This window comes from Oncorhynchus tshawytscha, linkage group LG03, assembly GCF_018296145.1.
Source record: "Oncorhynchus tshawytscha isolate Ot180627B linkage group LG03, Otsh_v2.0, whole genome shotgun sequence".
Taxonomy (NCBI): Eukaryota; Metazoa; Chordata; class Actinopteri; order Salmoniformes; family Salmonidae; genus Oncorhynchus; species Oncorhynchus tshawytscha.
Window position 1 is genome coordinate 15,413,794 of NC_056431.1, and position 24,031 is coordinate 15,437,824.

The 24,031-nt window shown below is 41.9% G+C and overlaps 1 protein-coding gene across 9 annotated transcripts in view; it reads left to right on the forward strand.

Moving 5' to 3' along the window:
• The window catches only part of LOC112228363 (growth factor receptor-bound protein 10), a 97,070-nt gene that overhangs the window by 5,763 nt on the left and 67,276 nt on the right, over positions 1-24,031 (forward strand). For 3 of the 9 annotated variants that reach the window (XM_042310555.1, XM_042310552.1, XM_042310559.1), the window contains one exon: positions 18,621-18,741. In XM_042310555.1, the coding sequence (XP_042166489.1) occupies positions 18,691-18,741 (51 nt within the window). In that variant the 5' untranslated portion in view covers positions 18,621-18,690. Of the gene's footprint in view, positions 1-18,620; positions 18,742-19,008; positions 19,069-20,788; positions 20,863-24,031 lie in introns of all 9 variants that reach the window. The other 6 variants (XM_042310562.1, XM_042310567.1, XM_042310564.1 and 3 more) reach the window with 3 other exon arrangements.

Consider the following 24,031-nt stretch of genomic DNA (forward strand, 5'->3'; position numbering starts at 1 on the left):
GGGATGATTTACTCCTCTCAGGACCCTTATCAAGTTGTGGAATCTGGCTGGATTTTCTTATCTAGTCTACCATGCACAACAAATGAAATGTTGCAAAAATACTTGCATTCCAGTAGTTATCATCCTTTCAAGACACGTCTCTCAGCAAACTGCAAACTGTTTTCTTAGTTCATTTGACATATCCTTTGAGTGCTTCTACCTTAAAAACAGGCTACATTGTCACCTTACTGTAGAGAGGCAGGCAGTCCCAAACCAAAATCTTCCTTAAATGATGAATTTTGCATGACGGTGCGCCTTCCAGCGACATTGGACTGCTCTGTTCTGGCTTGACTTCAGATTTCTAAATGGTGTTCCATGTACAGCTTGAAATACTGCTGGAAAATACAAGGCTACATCTCTTCTTCAGTTGTTTGCTCCTAAACCTCTTGTCATTTGCCCTGATCAATGTGGACATGATGATGTAGGTTAGTGATAAGACAGATGCCCAGGAACCCTAAAGAACAGCATCTTGTACACTGTCTGGCGCTTCCTACCATTGCAGCCGTCTCCTCAATCCTGAGTCTGTGCATGTGAGTGTCAGTTGGATGTTACATATGTCATTTAGGTGTGAGAATGAAACAATGGGGTCTTGGGAGGGAGGAGGTATGTTCAGTTGAGATTCACACGCTGCTCTTGCAACCGTCACTGCATGGAGGCGGGACATTTTTTAAAACTGTGTGAGCTCTTGTTGGCGTTTGGATGGGTCATAATGTGGCCCTCAATAGGGCTGGCACAATTACCATGTAATAGTGTAACTGACGATTATGGATGAAGACCTTCACGAAAATAAAATAAACGTCATAACCGTTTAAATTATGATTATTATTGCAGTGCATTCGGATTACAGTGCATTCAGATTACAGTGCATTCGTAAAGAATTCAGTATTCAGATCCCTTGACTTTTAATAAAAAATGGAAATATCACATTTTATTTAAGTATTCAGACCCTTTACTCAGTACTTTGTTGAAGCACCTTTGGCAGCGATTACAGCCTCTGGTCTTCTTGGGTATGACGCTACAAGCTTGGCACACCTGCCTTTGGGGAATTTCTCCCATTCTTCTCCGCAGATACTCTCATGCTCTGTCAGGTTGGATGGATAATGTTGCTGCACAGCTATTTTCAGGTCTCTCCAGGGATGTCTGATTGGGTTCAAGTCCGGGCTCGGGCTGGGCCACTCAAGGACATTGAGACTTGCGGTTGTTGTCCTGTTGGAAGGTGAACCTTTGCCCCAGTCTGTGGTCCTGAGCGCTCTGGAGCAGGTTTTCATGAAGAATCTCTCTGTACTTTGCTCCATTCATCTTTCCTTCGATCCTGACTAGTCTCCCAGTCCCTGCCGCAGAAAAACATCCCAACCGCATGATGCTGCCACCACCATTCTTCACCATAGGGATGGTGCCAGGTTTCTTTCAGATGTGATGCTTGGCATTCAAGCCAAATAGTTCAAACTTGGTTTCATCAGACCAGAGAATCTTGTTCCTCATGGTCTGAGTCATTTAGGTGCTTTTTGGAAAACTCAAAGCGGGCTGTCATGTGCCTTTTACTGAGGAGTGGCTTCCGTCTACCATCTGGAAGCTACTCCCTTCTCCACAGAGAAAGTCTGGAACTCTTTCAGAGTGACTATTGGGTTCTTGGTCACCTCCCTGACCAAGGCCCATCTCCTCCGATTGCTTAGTTTGGCCGGGCTGCCAGCTTGGTGGTTCCAAAATGATGGAGGCCACTGTGTTCTTGGGGATCTTCAATGCTGCCGACAATTTTTGGTGTCCTTCCCCAATCCTGTCTCAGAGCTCTGCGGACAGTCCCTTTGACCTCATGGCTTGGATTTTGCTCTGACATGCACAGTCAACCGTGGGACTTAATATAGACCGGTGTGTGTCTTTCCATGTCCAATCAATTGATTCTACCACAGGTAGACTCCAAGTTGTAGAAACATCTCAAGGATGATCAAGGGAAACAGGATGCACCTGAGCTCAATTTCGAGTCTCATAGTAAAGTATCTGAATACTTATGTAAATAAGGTATTTCTGTTTTTATTTGAAATAAATTTGCAAAAATGTCTAAAAACCTGTTTTCCCTTTGTCCTTCAAATAAAATAAAATAAAAAGTTATTTGTCACTTGCGCCGAATACAACATGTGTAGACCTTACCGTGAAATGCTTACTTACAAGTTCTTAACCAACAGTGCATTTTAAGAAAGAGTTAAGAAAATATTTACCAAATAAACTAAAGTAAAAAAAATATAAAAAGTAACACAATAAAATAACAATAACAAGGCTATATATATAGGGGGTACCGGTACTGAGTCGATGTGCGGGGGTACAGGTTAGTTGAGGTAATTTGTACATGTAGGTAGGGGTGAAGTGACTATGCATATATAAATAACAGTGAGTAGCAGTAGTGTACAAAACAAATGGGGGGATGTCAATGTAAATAGTCCAGTGGCCATTTGATTAATTATTCAGCAGTCTTATGGCTTGGGGGTGGAAGCTGTTAAGGAGCCTTTTGGTCTTAGACTTGATGCTCCGGTACCGCTTGCCGTGTGGTAGCAGAGAAAACAGTCTATGACTTCGGTGACTGGAGTCTCTGACAATTTTGGGGGTTTTCCTCTGACACCGCCTGGTATATAGGTCCTGGATGGCAGGAAACTAGGCCCCAGTGGTGTATTGGGTCATACACACTACCCACTGTAGCGCCTTGCGGTCAGATGCCGAGCAGTTGCCATACCAGGTGATGATGCATCCTGTCAGGATGCTCTCGGTGGTGCAGCTGTAGAACTTTTTGTCCTCGCACCACTCTGCCAGGTCTCTGACCTCCTCCCTATAGGCTGTTTCATCGTTGTCGGTGACCACTGTTGTGTCGTCAGAAAACTTAATGATGGTGTTGGAGTCGTGTTTGGCCACGCAGTCTTGGGTGAACAGGGAGTATGGGAAGGGGACTAAGTACACACCCCTGAGGGGCTCTGGCCGCAGTCCCAGCTCCCCTCCCCAGACCCAGCATCTCCAGCCTAGTCCCAGCCCCAGCCCAACCCCTCAAGCCCCAGATTCCCTGTAGCTTCAGCCCAGCTCCCCTCCCATGCAGCTCAGTTCCCCAGCCCCAGCCCCAGCCCTCTTCCAGCCCAGCTCCAGCTCCCGTTTCCCTCATAGCCCAAGCAGCTCAGCTCCACAGCTGAACAGGCCAGAGCTGCACATTCCAATGCCCCGGCCCGCACACTGCCCGAGGGCCTTCTTTCATCACCACTCTTTGGCCTACAAATCAGTGCATACCATTCAGGGCATTGCTCTTTTTTTATCCAATAGCCTATGTGGAAAGAATTTGCTCCCAGCATTCCAGAGGCCTGCAGTGAGCTTCATCCAGCGATCATGTGGTGTGGTATGGAGGGGATGATCTGCAAGCAGGCAGGCGGTGTGGCAGGTAGGCAGTGTAGCAGGCTGGCAGTGTGGCAGGTAGGCAGTGTAGCAGGCAGGTAGTGTAGTAGGTTGGTATGCAGACAGTAAGGCAGGCAGGCAACGTAACAGCCTGCAAAACCGGGTCTCACATGCTCAGGTGGAAGCTGGCCTTACTTATGCTCTTTAAGGCACAATCTGGGATATGTCCTGCTGTTCAATCAGTGGGCTGTAACACAGATTGTGGCTTTAAGGTGGCCAGAATGCAGTGTCGCGTAGTTTACTGTTTGTTCAACTTACAGTGAAGCTTTTTGTTTTCTTTGGAGAAACAATGCCACTAGAAGATTGTCACACTCTTGAGGGTTACCACCCAGCATGTGGCTTTCAATGCGTAGTAGTATTAATCCTTTATCCTTTGATGGACCTTGAGGACACCATTATTCTTTGCATTTGAGAACCAAGCCCTATCAGTGGTTGTGCTTGAGCTGTTTTTCAAGACAGAACGACAGAGTTAGGCTATTTCATATAAATGTTTCTTTAAAAAAAGAAGACATGAAAGCATTTCAACTTAAATTGATCTTCAGTTTGATCATAGTCACACTATTTTTGTCCAAATGCTTAGACTGTAAGAGACACCTGTGAGGTGTTTACACATCTAGGCCTAAATGCCTATTTCAAAGTTTTCCCAACGTCCACAGGCCTACCTCACAGATCTCAGGCAGTATGCATAGTGCTGTAAACGTACTGGGTAGTAATGACTAGACTGACTTGTGTACGAGTCTGCTGCACAGGTTGCTGTTATGATTCTGGATGGCCAGAACTATAAATAGCCCTACTATTTTGAAGTGTGCCCCAATTTGGAAGGGAGGGGAATGTATAGCCCTGTGAATGCTATGCAGTTGGGCAGTGTGAGGAGAGGAGGGAACACAGGCAGGTCCCAGAGAACCCAACCCACCAACTCCATTTACAAGGAAATATTTGGCAGCCTGAGCCATAAGAAGTTTATAGATTTCTGCTTTACTTCAATTATTTGGCCCAGAAAGATGAGGTTAAAAGTTTAGTGTTTCCCACCCACACTGTATTTAATGGAATGTGGGCCTATTCAAGAGAATGTGTTAGCAGTTTTCTACTTCCATGAAGTTTAGGCACTTGTTTAGGACTTGTTTAGGACCATATATATATTTTACATTCAATTTGCTCAAGTATCTATTTTAAACTGTTCTGTTTACCCTATGTTAAGTTTAGCCTTATGTTATGCATATCATTATGTTTGTAGTTGATGGAGGCCTTTGTACATATTTTTTTACCTTGATGTTTGAGGCCTATAGGCTATTTGATACCAGTGTAGGTCTTAATGAAACTATTTGGTGTCCCATTCCTTCATTCAGTCCGTGTTAATGGAAGCAATGATGTTGACGACACTGTTTGTAAATCTGTGCTCGATTAAGATGCTTGTTAACCAAGAGAGATTCCATCATGCATGGAATCACAGCCACTGACTGACCAATCAGTTAGTGTGGTAGCTAAAGTCTCCTTAACGCCCATCTCTGGTCGCAGCCTGGGCCTTAAAACCAGCAGCGCAATGCAAAAGAGGAGATCTCTTCTCTTCAGGGAAATGTTGGTTCACTTTCAATTAGGCTTTACTTTAAATAGCCAGCGCTCATGGTGATCCCAAGCCTAGGCTTTGCCTCTGTTCTGGTGCGAATCACTGCAGGATATTAAAGCTTTCCCCTCACAGTGTAAGCACACATTAAGTTCTTACTGTATTGTACCAGGCAAAGCAAGCCATCCCAACACTGTATGAATGTCAATGTGTGGTTGAAATCTAGAACGTAAAGAATCAGCACACATGAACTTGTTACTGTACCGTAATGACCAAGCAAAGCAAGCCATCCCAGAGCCTGCCACAGTAGGACTACTGCATAGTTCCAATTAGAGGTCGACCGATTTACTGATTTAAATCGGCCAATTTATATATATATATTTGTAATAATGACAATAACAACAATACTGAATGTACACTTGTATTTTAACTTAATATAATACATAAATAAAATCAATTTAGTCTCAAATAAATAATGAAACATGTTCAATTTGGTTTAAATAATGCAAAAACAAAGTGATGGAAAGGAAAGTAAAAGTGCAATATGTGCCATGTAAAAAAGCTAACGTTTAAGTTCCTTGCTCAGAACATATGAAAGCTGGTGGTTCCTTTTAACATGAGTCTTCAATATTCCCAGGTGAGAAGTTTTAGGTTGTAGTTATTATAGGACTATTTCTCTCTATACCATTTGTATTTCACATACCTTTGACTATTGGATGTTCTTATAGGCACTATAGTATTGCCAGCCTAATCTCGGGAGTTGATAGGCTTGAACAGCGCAATGCTTGAAGCACAGCGAAGAGCTGCTGGCAAATGCAGGAAAGTGCTTTTTGAATGAATGCTTACGAGCCTGCTGCTGCCTACCACCGCTCAGTCAGACTGCTTTATCAAATATCAAATCATAGACTTAATTATAATATAATAACACACAGAAATACGAACCTTAGGTCATTAATATGGCCAAATCTGGAAACTATAATTTCGAAAACAAAGCATTTATTCTTTCAGTGAAATACAGAACCGTTCCGTATTTTATCTAACGGGTGGCATCCCAAAGTGTAAATATTGCTTTTACATTGCAGAACCTTCAATGTTATGTCTTAATTATGTACAATTCTGCCAAATTAATTACGGTCTTTCTTAGGAAGAAATGGTCTTCACACAGTTCGCAACGAGCCAGGCGGCCCAAACTGCTGCATATACCCTGACTCTGCTTGCACAGAACAAGAGAAGAGCAAGAGAAGTGACACAATTTTCCTAGTTAAAAGAAATTCATGTTAGCAGGCAATATTAACTAAATGTGCAGGTTTAAAAATATTTACTTGTGTATTGATTTTAAGAAAGGCATGGATGTTTATGGTTAGGTACGCATTGGTGCAACAACAGTGCTTTTTTCACAAATGCATCATCCGTTTGGCGAAGTAGGCTGTGATTCGATGATAAATTAACAGGCACCACATCGATTATATGCAACGCAGGACAAGCTGGATAAACTAGTAATATCAAAACCATGTGTAGTTATCTAGTGATTATGTTAAGTTTGATTGTTTTTTAAAAGATACGTTTAATGCTAGCTAGCAACTTACCTTGGCTCCTTGCTGCACTCACGTAACAGGTAGTCAGCCTGCCATGCACTCTCCACGTGGAGCGCAATGTAATCGGCCATAATCGGTGTCCAAAAATGACGATTACCGATTGTTATGAAAACAAAATCGGCCCTAATTAATCGGCCATTCCGATTAATCGATTGACCTCTAGTTCCAATATAGCACATGAAGAATGAATCCCAATGAAATGCATGCAGTCAGCTCTCATCATAACATCAAGGACCAAGTACAGTCGAGTAGTTATGTTGTTGATAGGTGCCCCTTTTCCACCGTATGTTAAGATGACATTGATTGTCACAACATAGTTGTACCGTCACGTACAGTATAGACCTACCGTTGTTCTCTAGCTCAGTGTGACTAGACAGGCAAAGACAACAGAACAAGTTAACTGCAAGAGAAACATGAGCATAGCCCGAGGAATAGACCTCAAACCTCTGACTGCACCCCTCCCTCCCACCCTGGCATGGAGAAATGTTGACTTGAAATCCCACAAGCAGACAGAGGAAATTTGTCTTGTTGAATAAGAGCCCACTGGAGAAGGAGAACCCCTTACTTTAATAGTTAAGGCTAAAAGTTAGCATGCTCTCTCTCTCTCTCCGCTCTCACACGGCTGTAATAATTAAGCCTAGCTGTGATGAAGATGTCCATTGTTAAGGCTCGGTTTGAAGTTACATTCTTCGTTCACGCAAGCTTGAGCAACAATCTCTCTAATTAGTACAGATGCGTACAGTACCAGTGGCACACGGTGCTCTAAAGTCCCCAGCCTTTCTAGTTGATCTATGCTTTGGGGCTAATTGCTCCGTTAAGGTCACAGTTAATCATATTTCACTTTTCTGTTCAAGTGGAATGAGTGAAATCAAAGGCCCTTTACCCCCCCCACACACACAGAATTACTTTGATTCTGAAAAGGAATGATTAAACATAGGTATATGTTTTTGTCAATTTGTCCAATTATGGCAAGTAACCCCCAAGGCACTTGTCATAAGAGCACACTAGAATGTTCTGATTTTATTCATGGAGGAAAGCCCTTCCAGCCATATCTCACAGCAAATAGTGTTTATCACACATAGTGTGCCTCTCCTCTCAGACCAGCTTTATGATGAGGGCTTTACTGTTAAGTGTCATAGGTGAAGGGCAAGAGATCAATGTTTCTTCTTTTCTCAAGATCACCCGTACAGTACAGTATGAATTATAAATCCGTGGGGCTATACACACAGACCGGGACTGAGACACACATAGCAGTTCAAAGTGCGGTGCGTACACACAGAGCACACACACAGAGGACACACACCCACACACTAATTACAAGTGAGCCCATTCAGTGGTTCTATTGATCCAAGTGCCAAGCTCTTTATTGTAGATAAACTCATGAGTGGATCATTATTTGCATGTTAAAAACTTTGTTCATGCTGTCCTTTCTCAACAAATTGGAAACTAAGACAGTTGCTCAGAACTTTTAATGTAATTTATGTCCAATCAGCTTTTTGTATTTTGTGGATAATTCATATTTTGTTATCAGGTTTGGCGGACTGTAATGCTGAAATTACACAGTTATTTAATTCTGAGGAACTTGGAGGAACTGTTGTAAACTCTAAATCATTGTTTGGGATACAACAATATTTTAATTTAAATGTTTGCCTAGTGGAAGTTTGCTTTGACTATGGCGATGATGTATGTCCAAGAAATCTCTGCTACCTCACCCTACTAAGTCTGTTTCTCTAAGGTTTTCTATGTAAGTCAGAACCCGGGGAGAAGATTTTGCGACGTTCGTTTGTCAATCTCAGAGAGAGGCAGCATGAGGAAAAAAGCTCTTTGAATCTGCCCATTACTTTTCTGTTGAAACTAGTGGCAGGGGCCTCCGCGACCCAGCGGAACAGACATCTTTTTCAAGGAACACAAACTGTTCAGTTAGTTCCACTCAGCATCAAGGCCTGGGCCTGCCTGGCTCTAGTTCTCTATCCGATGAGAGTGGAAGGCAGAACTGGTACTGAATGAAAATGCTGTGCTACTGTATTTCCCCTGCTGATAAATTAACAGCAGATACCTACTAACAAAAGGAGGTCTCTCTTGTCTCTGACGATGGTCCACATGATCTATGGCCACCATGACATCCTTCAGGGGGCTTCCTCTAATTTTGTTGTGGAGCAGGAAAGAGTAGGAGTGGTGCTTCTTCTGGCTGTGAAACTTTTACTTTCTTATGTAACCAGGCAGGGCCATGGGACGGGAAATAGCACTGTAACAGTACCAGGCAACCTGAAAATCCTGAGAATTCCTGAAAATAGTCCATTACTACATGGCATGGGACAGTCTAGGCTTACTGCAACTCCAAACACAGATTAATAGCCTGATAGAAGTATTTCTGAAATATCATCAAAAGGGTCTCACTCAGAGCCATCTACATTGAGTGTACAAAACATTAGGAACACCTGCTCTTTCCATGACAAACTGACCAGGTGAAAGCTATGATCCCTTATTGATGTCACTTGTTAAATCCACTTCAATCAGTATAGATCAGTGGTTCCCAAACTTTTTATAGTCCCGTACCCCTTCAAACATTCAACCTCCAGCTGCGTACCCCCTCTAGAACCAGGGTCAGCGCACTCTCAAATGTTGTTTTTTGCCATCATTGTAAGCCTGCCACACAAACAGTATACAATACATTTATTGAACATAAGATTGAGTGTGAATGTTTGTCACAACCCAGCTCTTGGGAAGTGACAAAGAGCTATTTTATGACCAGGGCACAAATAATAATATAGTAATAATTGGGGATGCGCGATATATCGGTGAACATATTGGATGTCTAGTTTAACGCTGATGTGCAAAACCGATGTCAAAGCTGACGCGCATACCTATATAACGTACATGATGTAATGACGCCACATAAAATGTTGCTCTATACATGCAACACAGCATTCCTTAACTAGCCCACAATGTCTGCTGTGTGGATTGAGTGTCAACAAGTCGAGCAGTCATTTGAAAGAACACATTTCAGCGAGACAACTCAAAGGCGAGATCCATTAAAGCCAAGATAATCGAATTCATTGCCCTTGACAATCAACCGTTCTCCGTCGTGAGTGATGTTGGCTTTCGTCGACTGGTCGAGCACCGGTACACACTAACATGTAGTGTTTGTATATTTGTCAGATGTTGCCCTGCCGGAGTTACACAGTAGATGCGTCACTCTATTAGCGTCACGAAATACATACTACGGAACGCCGTTTGGGTCTTTGCGTGTCAAAAAAGATACAGTAGCACTTAGAAAAAAGATGTGTTTACATTACTGCGTTGGTAATAAAGCGTCATTTGTTTGACCGCAACTTCTGGGGTAGCAAGCTTTAGCTTGGTATTTAGCTAGCACCAATACAATCAGCCTGAAAACAATGACCAGTAGAAACTGCAGTGATTTTCATTATTCTTAGCAATGATTTAGGAATCCTTGTATTAGCTAGGTTGCCACTTGTTGTTCGCCTATTGAAATTGAACTTCAGTTCATGAAAATAAATAGCTAGCCAGCTACTTAACCCTGTTGCCCAAAGCCAACGTTATAAGCAGCCAGCTAGCTTCATCTGGCTAGTGAGGCTCAACCGGACTATGTGTTGTGAAGCTAGCCACAATAAGGATTAGGCATAATAGTGGAATTTGCGTTTTGCCTTCAAAAGAAAAGTATGTCATTGACAATGATGCAAATGAATAGAAATAGTAGAATTATGCCATACTTATATATTTTGAAGGCAAACCGCAAAGTCCATTATTGTGGCTAATCCTTATTGTGGCTAGCTTCACATAGATCGGTCTGACCACCGTTATTTTAGATGATGACACCTAGCTATATAGTTAGCTATCTAACTATAGCTACTGAAACAGATTGGCATTTTTGGGGAAGAACATTGTTTGCATCCATCAGCTAGCTAGCTTTTTTCAAATGATCAGCACTGTAGGTGCGCGATACAACTTTACCAGCATCATAGCATACGTATCGATGAATCGTTGTGACATATGACATACAGGTGATAGTGTAATCAATGTGTAATAACTATGTAAAAAAATGTATGAACGCGTTAAATTATTATTTGACGTGTAGTCATATTCAGGTCCTGATTGGTCAACAAGCTTATTTGACGTGTTAAATAGTATAATTTTTGACACACAAAGACCCAAACAGCGTTCCATAGAAATCCTGGTTGAGAATGAAATGACTGAACAAATGAACAATGAAACAGCACAGCAAGTAAGTGAAAGAAATAGGTTTTGGTTATGTTTTACTGGTAATGGGGACATACAGTGGGGAGAACAAGTATTTGATACACTGCCGATTTTGCAGGTTTTCCTACTTACAAAGCATGTAGAGGTCTGTAATTTTTTTCATATGTACACTTCAACTGTGAGAGACGGAATCTAAAACAAAAATCCAGAAAATCACATTGTATGATTTTTAAGTAATTAATTTGCATTTTATTGCATGACATAAGTATTTGATCACCTACCAACCAGTAAGAATTCCAGCTCTCACAGACCTGTTAGTTTTTCTTTAAGAAGCCCTCCTGTTCTCCACTCATTACATGTATTAACTGCACCTGTTTGAACTCGTTACCTGTATAAAAGACACCTGCCCACACACTCAATCAAACAGACTCCAACCTCTCCACAATGGCCAAGACCAGAGAGCTGTGTAAGGACATCAGGGATAAAATTGTAGACCTGCACAAGGCTGGGATGGGCTACAGGACAATAGGCAAGCAGCTTGGTGAGAAGGCAACAGCTGTTGGCGCAATTATAAAAAAATGGAATTAGTTCAAGATGACGGTCAATCACCCTCGGTCTTTGGCTCCATGCAAGATCTCACCTCGTGGGGCATCAATGATCATGAGGAAGGTGAGGGATCAGCCCAGAACTACACGGCAGGACCTGGTCAATGACCTGAAGAGAGCTGGGACCACAGTCTAAAAAAAATACATTAGTAACACACTACGCCGTCATGGATTAAAATCCTGTAGCGCACGCAAGGTCCCCCTGCTCAAGCCAACACATGTCCAGCCCGTCTGAAGTTTGCCAATGACCATCTGGATGATCTAGAGGAGGAATGGGAGAAGGTCATGAGGTCTGATGAGACAAAAATAGATATTTTTGGTCTAAACTCCACTCGCTGTGTTTGGAGGAAGAAGAAGGATGAGTACAACCCCAAGAACACCATCCCAACCGTGAAGCATGGAGGTGGAAACATCATTCTTTGGGGATGCTTTTCTGCAAAGGGGACAGGACGACTGCACCGTATTGAGGGGAGGATGGATGGGGCCATGTATCGCAAGATCTTGGCCAACAACCTCCTTCCCTCAGTAAGAACATTGAAGATGGGTTGTGGCTGGGTCTTCCAGCATGGCAACGACTCGAAACACACAGCCAGGGCAACTAAGGAGTGGCTCCGTAAGAAGCATCTCAAGGTCCTGGAGTGGCCTAGCCAGTCTTCAGACCTGAACCCAATAGAAAATCTTTGGAGGGAACTGAAAGTCCGTATTGCCCAGCGGCAGCCCCGAAACGTGAAGGATCTGGAGACAGTCTGTATGGAGGAGTGGGCCAAAATCCCTGCTGCAGTGTGTGCAAACCTGGTCAAGAACTACAGGAAACATAAGTTCTCTGTAATTGCAAACAAAGGTTTCTGTTCCAAATATTAAGTTCTGCTTTTCTGATGTATCAAATACTTATGTCATGCAATAAAATGCAAATTAATTTCTTAAAAATCATACAATGTGATTTTCTGGATTTTTGTTTTAGATTCCGTCTCTCACAGTTGAAGTGTACCTATGATAAAAATTACAAACCTCTTGTAAGTAGGAAAACCTGCAAAATCGGCAGTGTATCAAATACTTGTTCTCCCCACTGTACGTAAATACAAAAAAAATAACTTTTTGGTGTGTGTGTTGTGTAACCTTTTATTTAACAAGTCAGTTAAGAACACATTTTTATTTACATTGATGGCCTACCCCGGCCAAACCCTGACGACGCTGGGCCAATTGTGCGCGGTCCTATGGGACTCCCAATCACGGCCGGATGTGGTACAGCCTGGATTTGAACCAGGGACTCTAGTGACTCCTCTTGCACTGAGATGCAGTGCCTTAGACCGCTGCGTCCATGTGTGTGTCTTAACTATTTAACTATACTAGTATGCTTAGAAGTCCGCTAAAATGTTAAATATCAGATATCGGTATCAACCAAAAATGTCATATCTGTGCATCACTAATAATAATCAATAATTTTGCTCTTTATTTAGCCATCTTACATATAAAACCATATTTGATCATAACAAAATGTGAATAACTCACCACAGGTTAATCAGAAGGGTGTGCTTGAAAGGATGCACATAACTCTGCAATGTTGGGTTGTATTGGAGAGAGTCTCAGTCTTAAATCATTTTCCACACACAGTCTGTGCCTGTATTTAGTTTTCATGCTTGTGAGGGCCGAGAATCCACTCTCACATAGGTACGTGGTTGCAATTTTCACAGAACCGCTTGATGCAATTTTGATAAGGCTCTCTTGTTCAGATACTGGTAAGTGGACTGGAGGCAGGGCATGAAAGGGATAACGGATCCAGTTGTTTGTGTCGTCCGTTTCGGGAAAGTACTTTTCGGGAAAGTACCCAGCTCACTCAGGTGCTTCGCTATATCACATTTGACATTGTCTGTAACCTTGAGTTCATTTGCACACAAAAACATCATACAGTAATGGAAAGACCTGTGTGTCGTCCTTGTTAATGCAGACAGAAAAGAGCTCCAACTTCTTAATCATAGCCTCAATTTTCTGCCGCACATTGAATATACAGTTGAAATGAGAAGTACATACACCGTAGCCAAATATTTTAAACTCAGTTTTTCACAATTCCAGGCATTTAATCCTTGAAAAAATTCCCTGTTTTTAGGTCAGTTAGGATCACCACTTTATTTTAAGAATGTGAAATGTCAGAATAATAGTATAGAGAATTATTTATTTCAGCTTTCATCACATTCCCAGTGGGTCAGAAGTTTACATACACTCAATTTGTATTTTGTAGCATTGCCTTTAAATTGTTTAACTTGGGTCAAACGTTTCGGGTAGCCTTCCACAAGCTTCCCACAATAAGTTGGGTGAATTTTGGCCCATTCCTCCTGACAGAGCTGGTATAACTGACTCAGTTTTGTAGGCCTCTTTGCTCGCACACAGTTTTTAAGTTTTGCCCACAAATTTTCTAAAGGATTGAGGTTAGGGCTTTGAGATGGCCACTCCAATACCTTGACTTTGTTGTCCTTAAGCCATTTTGCCACAACGTTGAAAGAATGCTTGGGGTCATTGTCCATTTGGAAGACCTATTTGCAACCAAGGTTTAACTTCCTGACTGATGTCTTGAGATATTGCTTCAATATATCCACATCATTTTCTTTCCTCATGATGCCATCTATTTTGTGAAGTGCACCAGTCCCTCCTGCAGCAAAGCACCCCCACAACATGATGCTGCCACCCCAGTGCTTCACGGTTGGGATGGTTTTCTTCGGCTTGCAAGCCTCCCCCTTTTTCCTCCAAACATGACGATGGTCATTATGGCCAAACAGTTCTATTTTTGTTTCATCAGACCAGAGGACATTTCTCCAGAAAGTATGATCTTTGTCCCCATGTGCAGTAGCAAACCGTAGTCTGTCTTTTTTATGGCGGTTATGGAGCAATGGCTTTTTCCTTGCTGAGCGGCCTTTCAGGTTATTTCGATATAGGACACATTTTACTGTGGATATAGATACTTTTGTACCTGTTTCTTCCAGCATATTCACAATGTCCTTTGCTGTTGTTCTGGGATTGATTTGCACTTTTCGCACCAAATTACATTAATCTCTAGGAGACAGAACGCATCTCCTTCCAGAACGGTATGATGGCTGTTTGGTCCCATGGTGTTTATACTTGCGTACTATTGTTTGTACAGATGAACGTGGTATCTTCAGGCATTTGTAAATTGATGAACCAGGCTTGTGGAGGAACCAGGCTTGTGGAGGTCTACAATTTGTTTTCTGAGGTCTTGGCTGATTTCTTTCGATTTTCCCATGATGTCAAGCAAAGAGGCACTGAGTTTGAAGGTAGGCCTTGAAATACATCCACAGGTACACCTCCAATTGATTCAAATGATGTAAATTAGCCTATCAGAAGCTTCTAAAGCCAATGTTGTAAAAGCATTACATGATTGCTGCCCATATCACTGCATAATGCAGAAAATACACAAGAGTTCAGGGGCCTTGCTTTAACAAAGTTAACCATTTTCACTCGTGTCCAAATCTTCTTTCAAGTTGTCAGGCATTCCCTTGGCAGCAAGAGATTCTTGGTGGATGCTGCAGTGTACTCAAGTGGCGTTGGGAGCAACTGCTTGAACGCGTGTTACCACGCCACTATGTCGCCCTGTCATGGCTTTTGTGCCATCAGTACAGATACCAACACATCTTGACCAGCAAAGTCCATTTGATGTCACAAAATATCCTCTCATGTCCTGGTTTCCAGTGGTTTGCAGAAGAGGATGTCTTCTTTAATTGACCCCCCCATAAACGTAAAGGACATATACCAGGCCAGTGACGTCTGTTGACTCCAGCTGTAACGCATATAATTCACTGGCTTGTGTGCGAAGCAGTAATTGTTTCAAAACATCTCCTGCCATGTCACTGATGCTTGAAACAGTTTTGTTTGATGAAGGCATTGTCTGTATAGTTTTTTTGGCCTTTTCCCCCAGCATTGTCCCAGCCATATCCGCGGCAGCGGGAAGAATTAAGTCCTCCACAATAGTATGGGGCTTGCCTGTCCTAGCCATTCAGTAACTCACCATATAAGACGCTTCTAGCCCCTTCTTCTTAATGGTATCTGTTGCTTTTATTCATGACTTACTACTTGAAAGTCGTCTTTATTCTCAAAACTCCTGTGGTTTATTGTTCAAATTGTCATCTTTCATTTCTAAATGTCTGCGCAAGAGTGAAGGTTTCCCATGAGAGAGTAACGGTTAATGTGATTGGATGTTAATTATTTGACTAGGCTACCTGTATTTGACATTGTGTTGTTATTTCGCTGAACACTAGATGGTAAAATTTTATTTTTGGCAGTGAAACGAGGCTATTTAGGCGAGAGAAAAAAACTCACCCAAATATATAGCCCCAATGGAAAATATAAATGTTAGACAGGTTAAAGAAGGATTTTTAAGCCTTGCTTCAATTGAGACATACATTTAACATGTAACAGATTTAAGTGCCTTTGACTGCAATTCTGCTGCGTTTTTCACGCTTAACAGTTTCCTGTGTTTATCAAGAATGGCCCACCACCCAAAGGACATCCGGCCAACTTGCCACAACTGTGGGGACCATTGGAGTCAACATGGGCCAGCATCCCTGTGGAACGCTTTCAACACGTTGTAGTCCATACCCCGACGAATTGAGGCTGTTCTTAGGGCAAAAGGGGGTGCAACTCAATATTAGGAAGGTGTTCCTAAAGTTTTGTCCTCCCAGTGTATATGTCCAAACTCGTAAAATCTATGGTTCTGGTCTAACTGTACATGTATGAAAACGTTTTGTAAGGTAATTGTGGTTTGAGTTGGCGGGGAAACTCCTAAAGGGCATTCAGCTCCATTCAGTGAGAAACTGTGCTAGGCCTAAGCCTGCAGATGACTGTGTCATGTAAATGGCCTGTATTTCAGGGGAAATATTTACAAGTGTTTGTATTTTTACATGTTGGCTTTCAATAGGTTAATAGGATACTGCCTTTAAGATGTTCAAATATACCAAAGGTCCAACTTGTTGTTGAATTTTCTCCTGTCTTGACCCAGGGATTGGATGAGGCTTTAGCTACATGTCAACACTCACAGGAAGCACCAGCAAAGTATTGGCTGTAGGGCTTGGAATAACAGCATCATTGTGCCAGTTGCTGTTTCTGTTTCTCATACGTTTTAAAATGTGATCTTGTCTGACTGACCAGGATTCTCAGACAGTGGTTGCAGCAAAATACTTCATAATCTGATCTGCACCAATTTTTACCTTTTGTATCTGTTTTCATCTGGGTTCTAATGATCAACACCACCAACCAGGCCGGGTGATAAAGGTGGTCAATTGTAGTCTATAAACCTCTTGAGAATGATTAGAAAAGCCACATAAAAGCTTTTTTGAGTGAGGATGTTCACTGTAGGTTTAATTTCCACACACCACATGAGTACAGTAGTTTCAACTTAGAACTTTTGAACAATCATACCAGAGCCTTTAACTAAGACCTGAGTTGTTTGCTGCTAGAAGCTGTTCACTGTTTAGGCTAGTGTTTACTGACCTGTAGAACTACACTCAGCAAAAAAAGAAATGTCCCTTTTTCAGGACCCTGTCTTTCAAAGATAATTCGTAAAAATCCAAATAACTTCACAGATCTTCATTGTAAAGGGTTTAAACACTGTTTCCCATGCTTGTTCAATGAACCACACACAAGTAATGAACATGCACCTGTGGAACGGTCGTTAAGATACTAACAGCTTACAGACGATAGGCAATTAACTTAGGACACTAAAGAGGCCTTTCTACTGACTCTGAAAACCAAAAGACAGATGCCCAGGGTCCCTGCTCATCTGCGTGAACATGCCTTAGGAGGCATGTGCTGCAAGGAGGCATGAGGACTGCAGATGTGGCCAGGGGAATAAATTGCAATGTCCGTACTGTGAGACGCCTAAGGCAGCACTACAGGGTGACAGAACAGACAGCTGATCGTCCTCGCAGTGGCAGACCACATGTAAGAACACCTGCACAGGCTCGGTACATCCGAACATCACATCTGCAGGACAGGTACAGGATGGCAACAACAACTGCCCGAGTTCAACCAGGAACGCACAATCCCTCCATCAGTGCTCAGATTGTCCATTATAGGCTGAGAGAGGCTGGACTGAGGGCTTGTAGGCCTTGTTGTAAGGCAGGTCCTCACCAGACATCACCGGCAACAACGTCGCCCATGGGCATAAACCCACCGTCGCTGGACCAGACAGGACTGGCAAAAAGTGATCTCCACTGACGAGTCATGGTTTTGTCTCACCAGCGGAGATGGTCGGATTCACGTTATCGTCGAAGGAATGAGCGTTACACCGAGGCCTGTGCTCTGAGCTTGTTGTCATTGCAGGCAATCTCAACACTGTGCGTTACAGGGAAGACATCCTCCTCCCTCATGTGGTACTCTTCCTGCAGGCTCATCCTGACATGACCCTCCAGCATGACAATGCCATCAGCCATACTGCTCGTTCTGTGAGTGATTTCCTGCAAGACAGGAATATCAGTGTTCTGCCATGGCCAGCGAAGAGCCTGCATCTCAATCCCATTGAGCACGTCTGGGACCTGTTGGATCGGAGGGTGAGGGCTAGGGACATTCCCCCTCAAAATGTCCGGGAACTTGCAGGTAAGGTGCCTTGGCGGAAGAGTGGGGTAACATCTCACAGCAAGAACTGGCAAATCCGATGCAGTCCATGAGGAGGAGATGCACTACTTAATGCAGCTGGTAGTACTTAATGTAGCTGGTGGACACACCAGATACTGACTGTTACTTTTGATTTTTACCCCCCTCCTTTGTTCAGGGACACATTATTCCATTTCTGTTAGTCACATGTCTGTGGAACTTGTTCAGTTTATGTCTCAGTTGTTGAATCTTGTTATGTTCATACAAATATTTACACATGTTAAGTTTGCTGAAAATAATGCAGTCGACAGTGAGAGGACGTTTCTTTTTTTGCTGAGTTTATGTGGGTTAAGATGTGCTCTGCTATATTAGTTTCCACTGTTCTGAAGCATTTTAGTTTAATTAACGTTGGTCATGAAGCTACACACTGAAGAAGGATGTTAACCCAAAACGTATGTGTATGCTATCCTTGATGCAAGTAAAAATAATTGTAAAAGATCATCAATAACTTTTTTACTGTGGATGCTTTAGCTACATTTTTGCATGTGTAGTTTCATTAATCTCTCCTGTTTTCTTTTACAGGTTCCTGCACCATCTATCAAAAGTGAATGGGAAAACCCGAAGAACAGAGATTGAGAAATAGCTCCATAGCATGGCTGTGGCCGGATGTCCAGATTATTTTCTACACCATCCAAATTATAAGGTAAATAATGCATGTCTTTTACTAGACGTTGTGTACAATCTGTATTTCAGTACATTGACCTCTTTGTCTTTGTTCTTGAGTGTTCATCTGTAGATTTCAAATGTTTTAATATGCCAGAGATATCAATTCATTTGGAATAGCAATTACGAATGTTACAATTGCTCTCATTTACTACTGTGATGTTTTCTGTTAAAACCTTTGGCTTAGACCATAGCTAACCACACCATCTATAAGACCTAGCTTCAAAAATGATTTGTTTTCTTTCAGTAACTTTGAGCGTTTACTTGAGCCTGGCTGCAGTGCCAGTTGGGCGGGGTTTTCACTTTTGTGAGTATTCCATTGGTACTTTTTCACAAGGCAAGTTCAAGCAAGCACAACTAAAGTGTTAAAAACATACCAGGTCTGCCATATTTTATAAGCTCTTTATTAGCTGTGGTAATATTATAGTGTTTGCTGAAGCAGCACCATTTGGGATTTGTAACTCTTATTTACACAAGTCATAAACGTAAAAATAAAAATAATAAAACGCTCTATATGCATCTAACATATGGAACTGTATATAAAACTATACATGGAGTGGTTAGGAAAAGACTGTTTGAACACTCCCAGTTCCCCTGCTATAAGCCCTCCCTCACCCCAGAGCCAGAGCTGAGGGAAGGTGGGAGAGGGAAGTAAAAACCAGAGCCCCACTCTCTCAGCTGGGCTGTAACAAAAAAAAACTTTCTGTGAATGTACCTGTCATGGCCAATAGATTTAGTGGCAGAGCATGAATGAAAACAGAAGAGCCAATGAATGGCAGTGGCATGGACGCACATTCCTTTGGGCTGAATACATCGATGGTGATTCACATGGTGCCTGGTCCAGCATGGAGAATCTGGACCCGACGTAAGACCGTCAGCAGTGGTCTCAATCAACGGATTAAGCGGATTATTTTAACCTTTTTGTTTTTACATTGTCTGTTTCCACGTGCAGCAGTTCAACCCCAGTCCAGTGGGAAATAGACTATCAATCAGCCTGGTCACCCGCCCTGTAGAGGAGAGTTCAACCCATCCAGCCCTAAAGGGCCATTTAGGAAGCCTGTGCTGTGGGGATTTTAGCTTGTAATCCACCACCCACCCTCTCCCTTGGGCTTTCATTGTGGTTAAGGCTAAAGAATAGAATATGAATAGGCTATGTCCACTTTTCCAGTATAAGACACACTCGTTTAGTCCTGCAGCTAAACACAAAGTATCTCAACTAGCTTAACAGTTCCTAGAAATAGCTAGCCTATGCATCTGAACTCTTCCTCGATGGGCTCATTCACACTGTCAGTTTTTTAATTGGTAAATAATGGGCAGAAACAGCTTCTTTATCCTGGGGTTATATAACTAGTAAATGTTATGGGATTCTGGGCTCAGCTCCAAGGCGGTGTTGGAGAGAGAGCGAGAGAGAGCTGGGTGAACTGACTGGAGGTTTGCCACAGCACTCCAAGGTTGGACTATTGAACTGGATTTTATATGGATGGAATTGTCTCAGTTTTTTGTACTTTCAATTAGAGCTGGGGGATATGGACCAAAATCCATGTCGCAATAAATTGCATGAATTGATGCAATAACGATAAATAGAACTCTACATTTTTTTTATCCTTTAAACTACTACTAGTTTGATGGATATTGTCCCATTAAAAATCACCCATATTAGGAAACGTATTTCATTTCAAACTTCACATTTAGTAGTATAGTAGTATAGGCTACTTACAGTAATGAACGATATCAGCAGAAGAGATGGATCATTTCCGGTTTATCGTCCCAGCTCTACTTTCAATTAAACACTGTGTGAAAGGTCAGGTGTTTGTAGTCCTGTTATGAGTTTGTGCTTATGGTCTGGGATGCCAGTGAAGGAGAATTGTATATTCTGAGTCATGTTCATTAGTCACCAAACAGAAGAAAATGGTCAGAAACAGGGAGGGTCTGGACACAAACGTTTAATTTTCTGTTGTAAAAAGTTTTCAAGTGTTTTACGTTGCGTGCCCTAATGAACAGAAGTCTGGTTTTTCTTTGTTTGGTAGATCTGGAGGGTCGCATCATGTTTCCGTGTTGGGTCAGTCAGTGATGGATCGATAGACTTCTGTCATCAAAGATGGTACAGTATATAATAGTGCAGTACATACAGTGGGGTCTGAAATTATTGACACCCTTGATAAAGATGAGCAAAAATGACTGTTAAAAATAAATAATTAAAATACTAAACTATATTGTAGGGGGAAATGATATTATATAATACTAATACGATTGCTCAAATAAGAAGATTTTGTTAACAAATAATAATTTTGACACCCCTAAAGATTATTCTAAATAAAGTAGCAATGACTACATCAAGCTTGTGACACAAAGTTGTTGGATACATTTGCAGTTTATTTTGGTTGTGTTTCAGATCATTTTGTGCCCAATAGAAATTAATGGTAAATAATGTATTGTTTAATTTTGGAGGCACTTTTATTGCAAATAAGAATAGAAAATGTTTCTAAACACTTCTACATTAATGTGGATGCTACCATGATTACGGATAATCCTGAATGAATTGTGAATAATGATGAGTGATAAAGTTACAGAAGGTCAAAAATCACAGCTTGACGTAGTCATTGCGTGCTAGGAATATGGGACCAAATACAACACGTTTGACTACTTTATTTGTAAGAATCTTTAGGGGTGTCAAACATTTTGACCCCATAATCGATGACTTGTTAAACAAAATCTCTTTCTCTGAGCAATTGAATTAGTATAAAATAATAAAATGTCCCCATTTTTTGGAACATACAATGTAGCTCAGTATTTAAATTATTTATTTTCTATTATTTTATTTGATCATCTTTATCAAGGGTGCCAATAATTTGGGACCCCACTGTAATTGATGTAGGCCACCGTGTAGGGTTCTGATCTTTAACAGTTCATGGACACATGGATTGCTGCGTTCTCGCTCTTGGTTTGCTTCTAATAGGTCTTTGGGTCACAGTGTCTGTCGAGTTAACTTTATTGATCCCCAGAGGGGTGACTGGGTTTTGCCACCAGCGGCAGACATACAAAGCCAGTGAGACAGTTACGTGAAGGTTCACTGGCAGTGCCAGACATACAAAGCCAGTGAGACAGTTACGTGAAGGTTCACTGGCGGTGCCAGACATACAAAGCCAGTGGGACAGTTACGTGAAGGTTCACTGGCGGTGCCAGACATACAAAGCCAGTGAGACAGTTACGTGAAGGTTCACTGGCGGTGCCAGACATACAAAGCCAGTGAGACAGTTACGTGAGGGTTCACTGGCGGTGCCAGACATACAAAGCCAGTGAGACAGTTACGTGAGGGTTCACTGGCGGTGCCAGACATACAAAGCCAGTGAGACAGTTACGTGAGGGTTCACTGGCGGTGCCAGACATACAAAGCCAGTGAGACAGTTACGTGAGGGTTCACTGGCGGTGCCAGACATACAAAGCCAGTGAGACAGTTACGTGAGGGTTCACTGGCGGTGCCAGACATTTTTCACCGGGGAAGTTTTTTTAAAGGAAGGACTGTCCAGCCAGCGATCCCAGTTGATTGGTGTTTATTCTGACCATAGACCCAAGGAACCACATTAGATGGCTGTAGATTTGTGATTCCTCGCTTGCATGTCAATATCAGACGGGGTATTTTGTAATCAAACATCATAATAACAAAACAAAAAAACAATAAATATAAGTACCTGACAATAGACACAAGGAAGCACATTAGATGTGCAGGACAATTGTATGTTGATGCTTGTAGAGTTGTGATTTGTCTGTTAGCATGGAAATAACGTACCGTTACAATTAGAGCACGCTAGCTAACTCGCTCTTACAGCAAATACATACAAAAGCACATCCCAGGATGCCCCCAATATCTAACAGGCACCGTACACATTTATACATCAAGACATGTACGTAATGAACTCGTACACATTGTAAATATGGAAATAGAATAAAGTATTTCAGGACGTGACCTACCAATTGCCTGTCAATATCAGACTGGGAAGAATTTACGTTCGTGATCTCCCCCTATCTGAAAGCATAACCAATGGTATAGTAACTTATCGATATGTAAATTCAACCAACCAATGGGAATACATAAACATTGAATACATATTTCTGCAGTGTCAAGTGGAAACATAACCAACCCTGTTACACAAGCAAAATACACTTGACTTCAATACATCCTCAAAAACGTTCATAATGTTACCTGAGAAGATCCTATATACGAGGGGATACATTCCACAGCTTACTATTATTGTAGCCAGGCTGCCTTGCTAGATACTAGCTAATTTTTACAACTCTGCAACAAGTCAAGTGCAACAATTTTGAAACTGTCTGTCTGTTGGTCATACGTTCTCCATGGTGATCTCTCTGCTCTTGTCCGCCTGTAACCGCTGTCCTAGTAAACAGTCCAACCTGGTCTCTCAGAAGGTGAAATGCTTTTACAGGTTGAGGAGCCTAATATGATAGTAGAAACAAGACCATAGGTCCATCACAGCCTAATCCAGCCTTCCAGGAATCTAAACGCAGACCATCTCCTGTGCATGAGGCGCTTTGAGGGTGCTTCACACCGTTAATCATGTTATAGAGGTCAAAGCCACAGAGCCGCTCTGACTATTGTAACATATGTCCCCTACTCGAAAACAGCCATTGCAATGAGGTTCGTAAATATCTAATAATGAACCATCGGACTATGGCTGCTACACAGCTGTGGACTTAGTATTGATCTCAGAAGTCTGTGTGAAATAGTATTGTGGTTAGTTTAATGTTTTAGTGTACTGAATAGACTAGGCATATTCCTTGGAAACAGAGGTTGGCCTACTTGCTAAAGTAGTTTCCATTTGTCAAGATGGCTTACTGTTTCAGTCTATACTGACTGTAAAATGTAAATAGGATTCCGTGCAGGCCTAAACTCTGAAGAAAATAAGTGACATTTAAAGATGCACTATGCAGAAATTGCTCCGCCATTTCCTGGTTGCTACAAAGGGTACCACTTTACTTGACACCCAGCATCATAACACGGTCATAACCATGTCATAACAGCTGACATAACTTGTTAATATGGTCATAACACTGTCATGACACATATTTAGACCTGTTGTGACATATATTGTGTTATTTTTTGGCCTGTTATGACACCTACATACAGTGTGTCAAAACCTACCACACAAGGCAAAACATTCCATTACACCATAACTTACATGTCAACATTATGTTTATGCTATATATATATATATTTTTTTAAATTGACAATTAAAATGAAGTGATTGTAATTG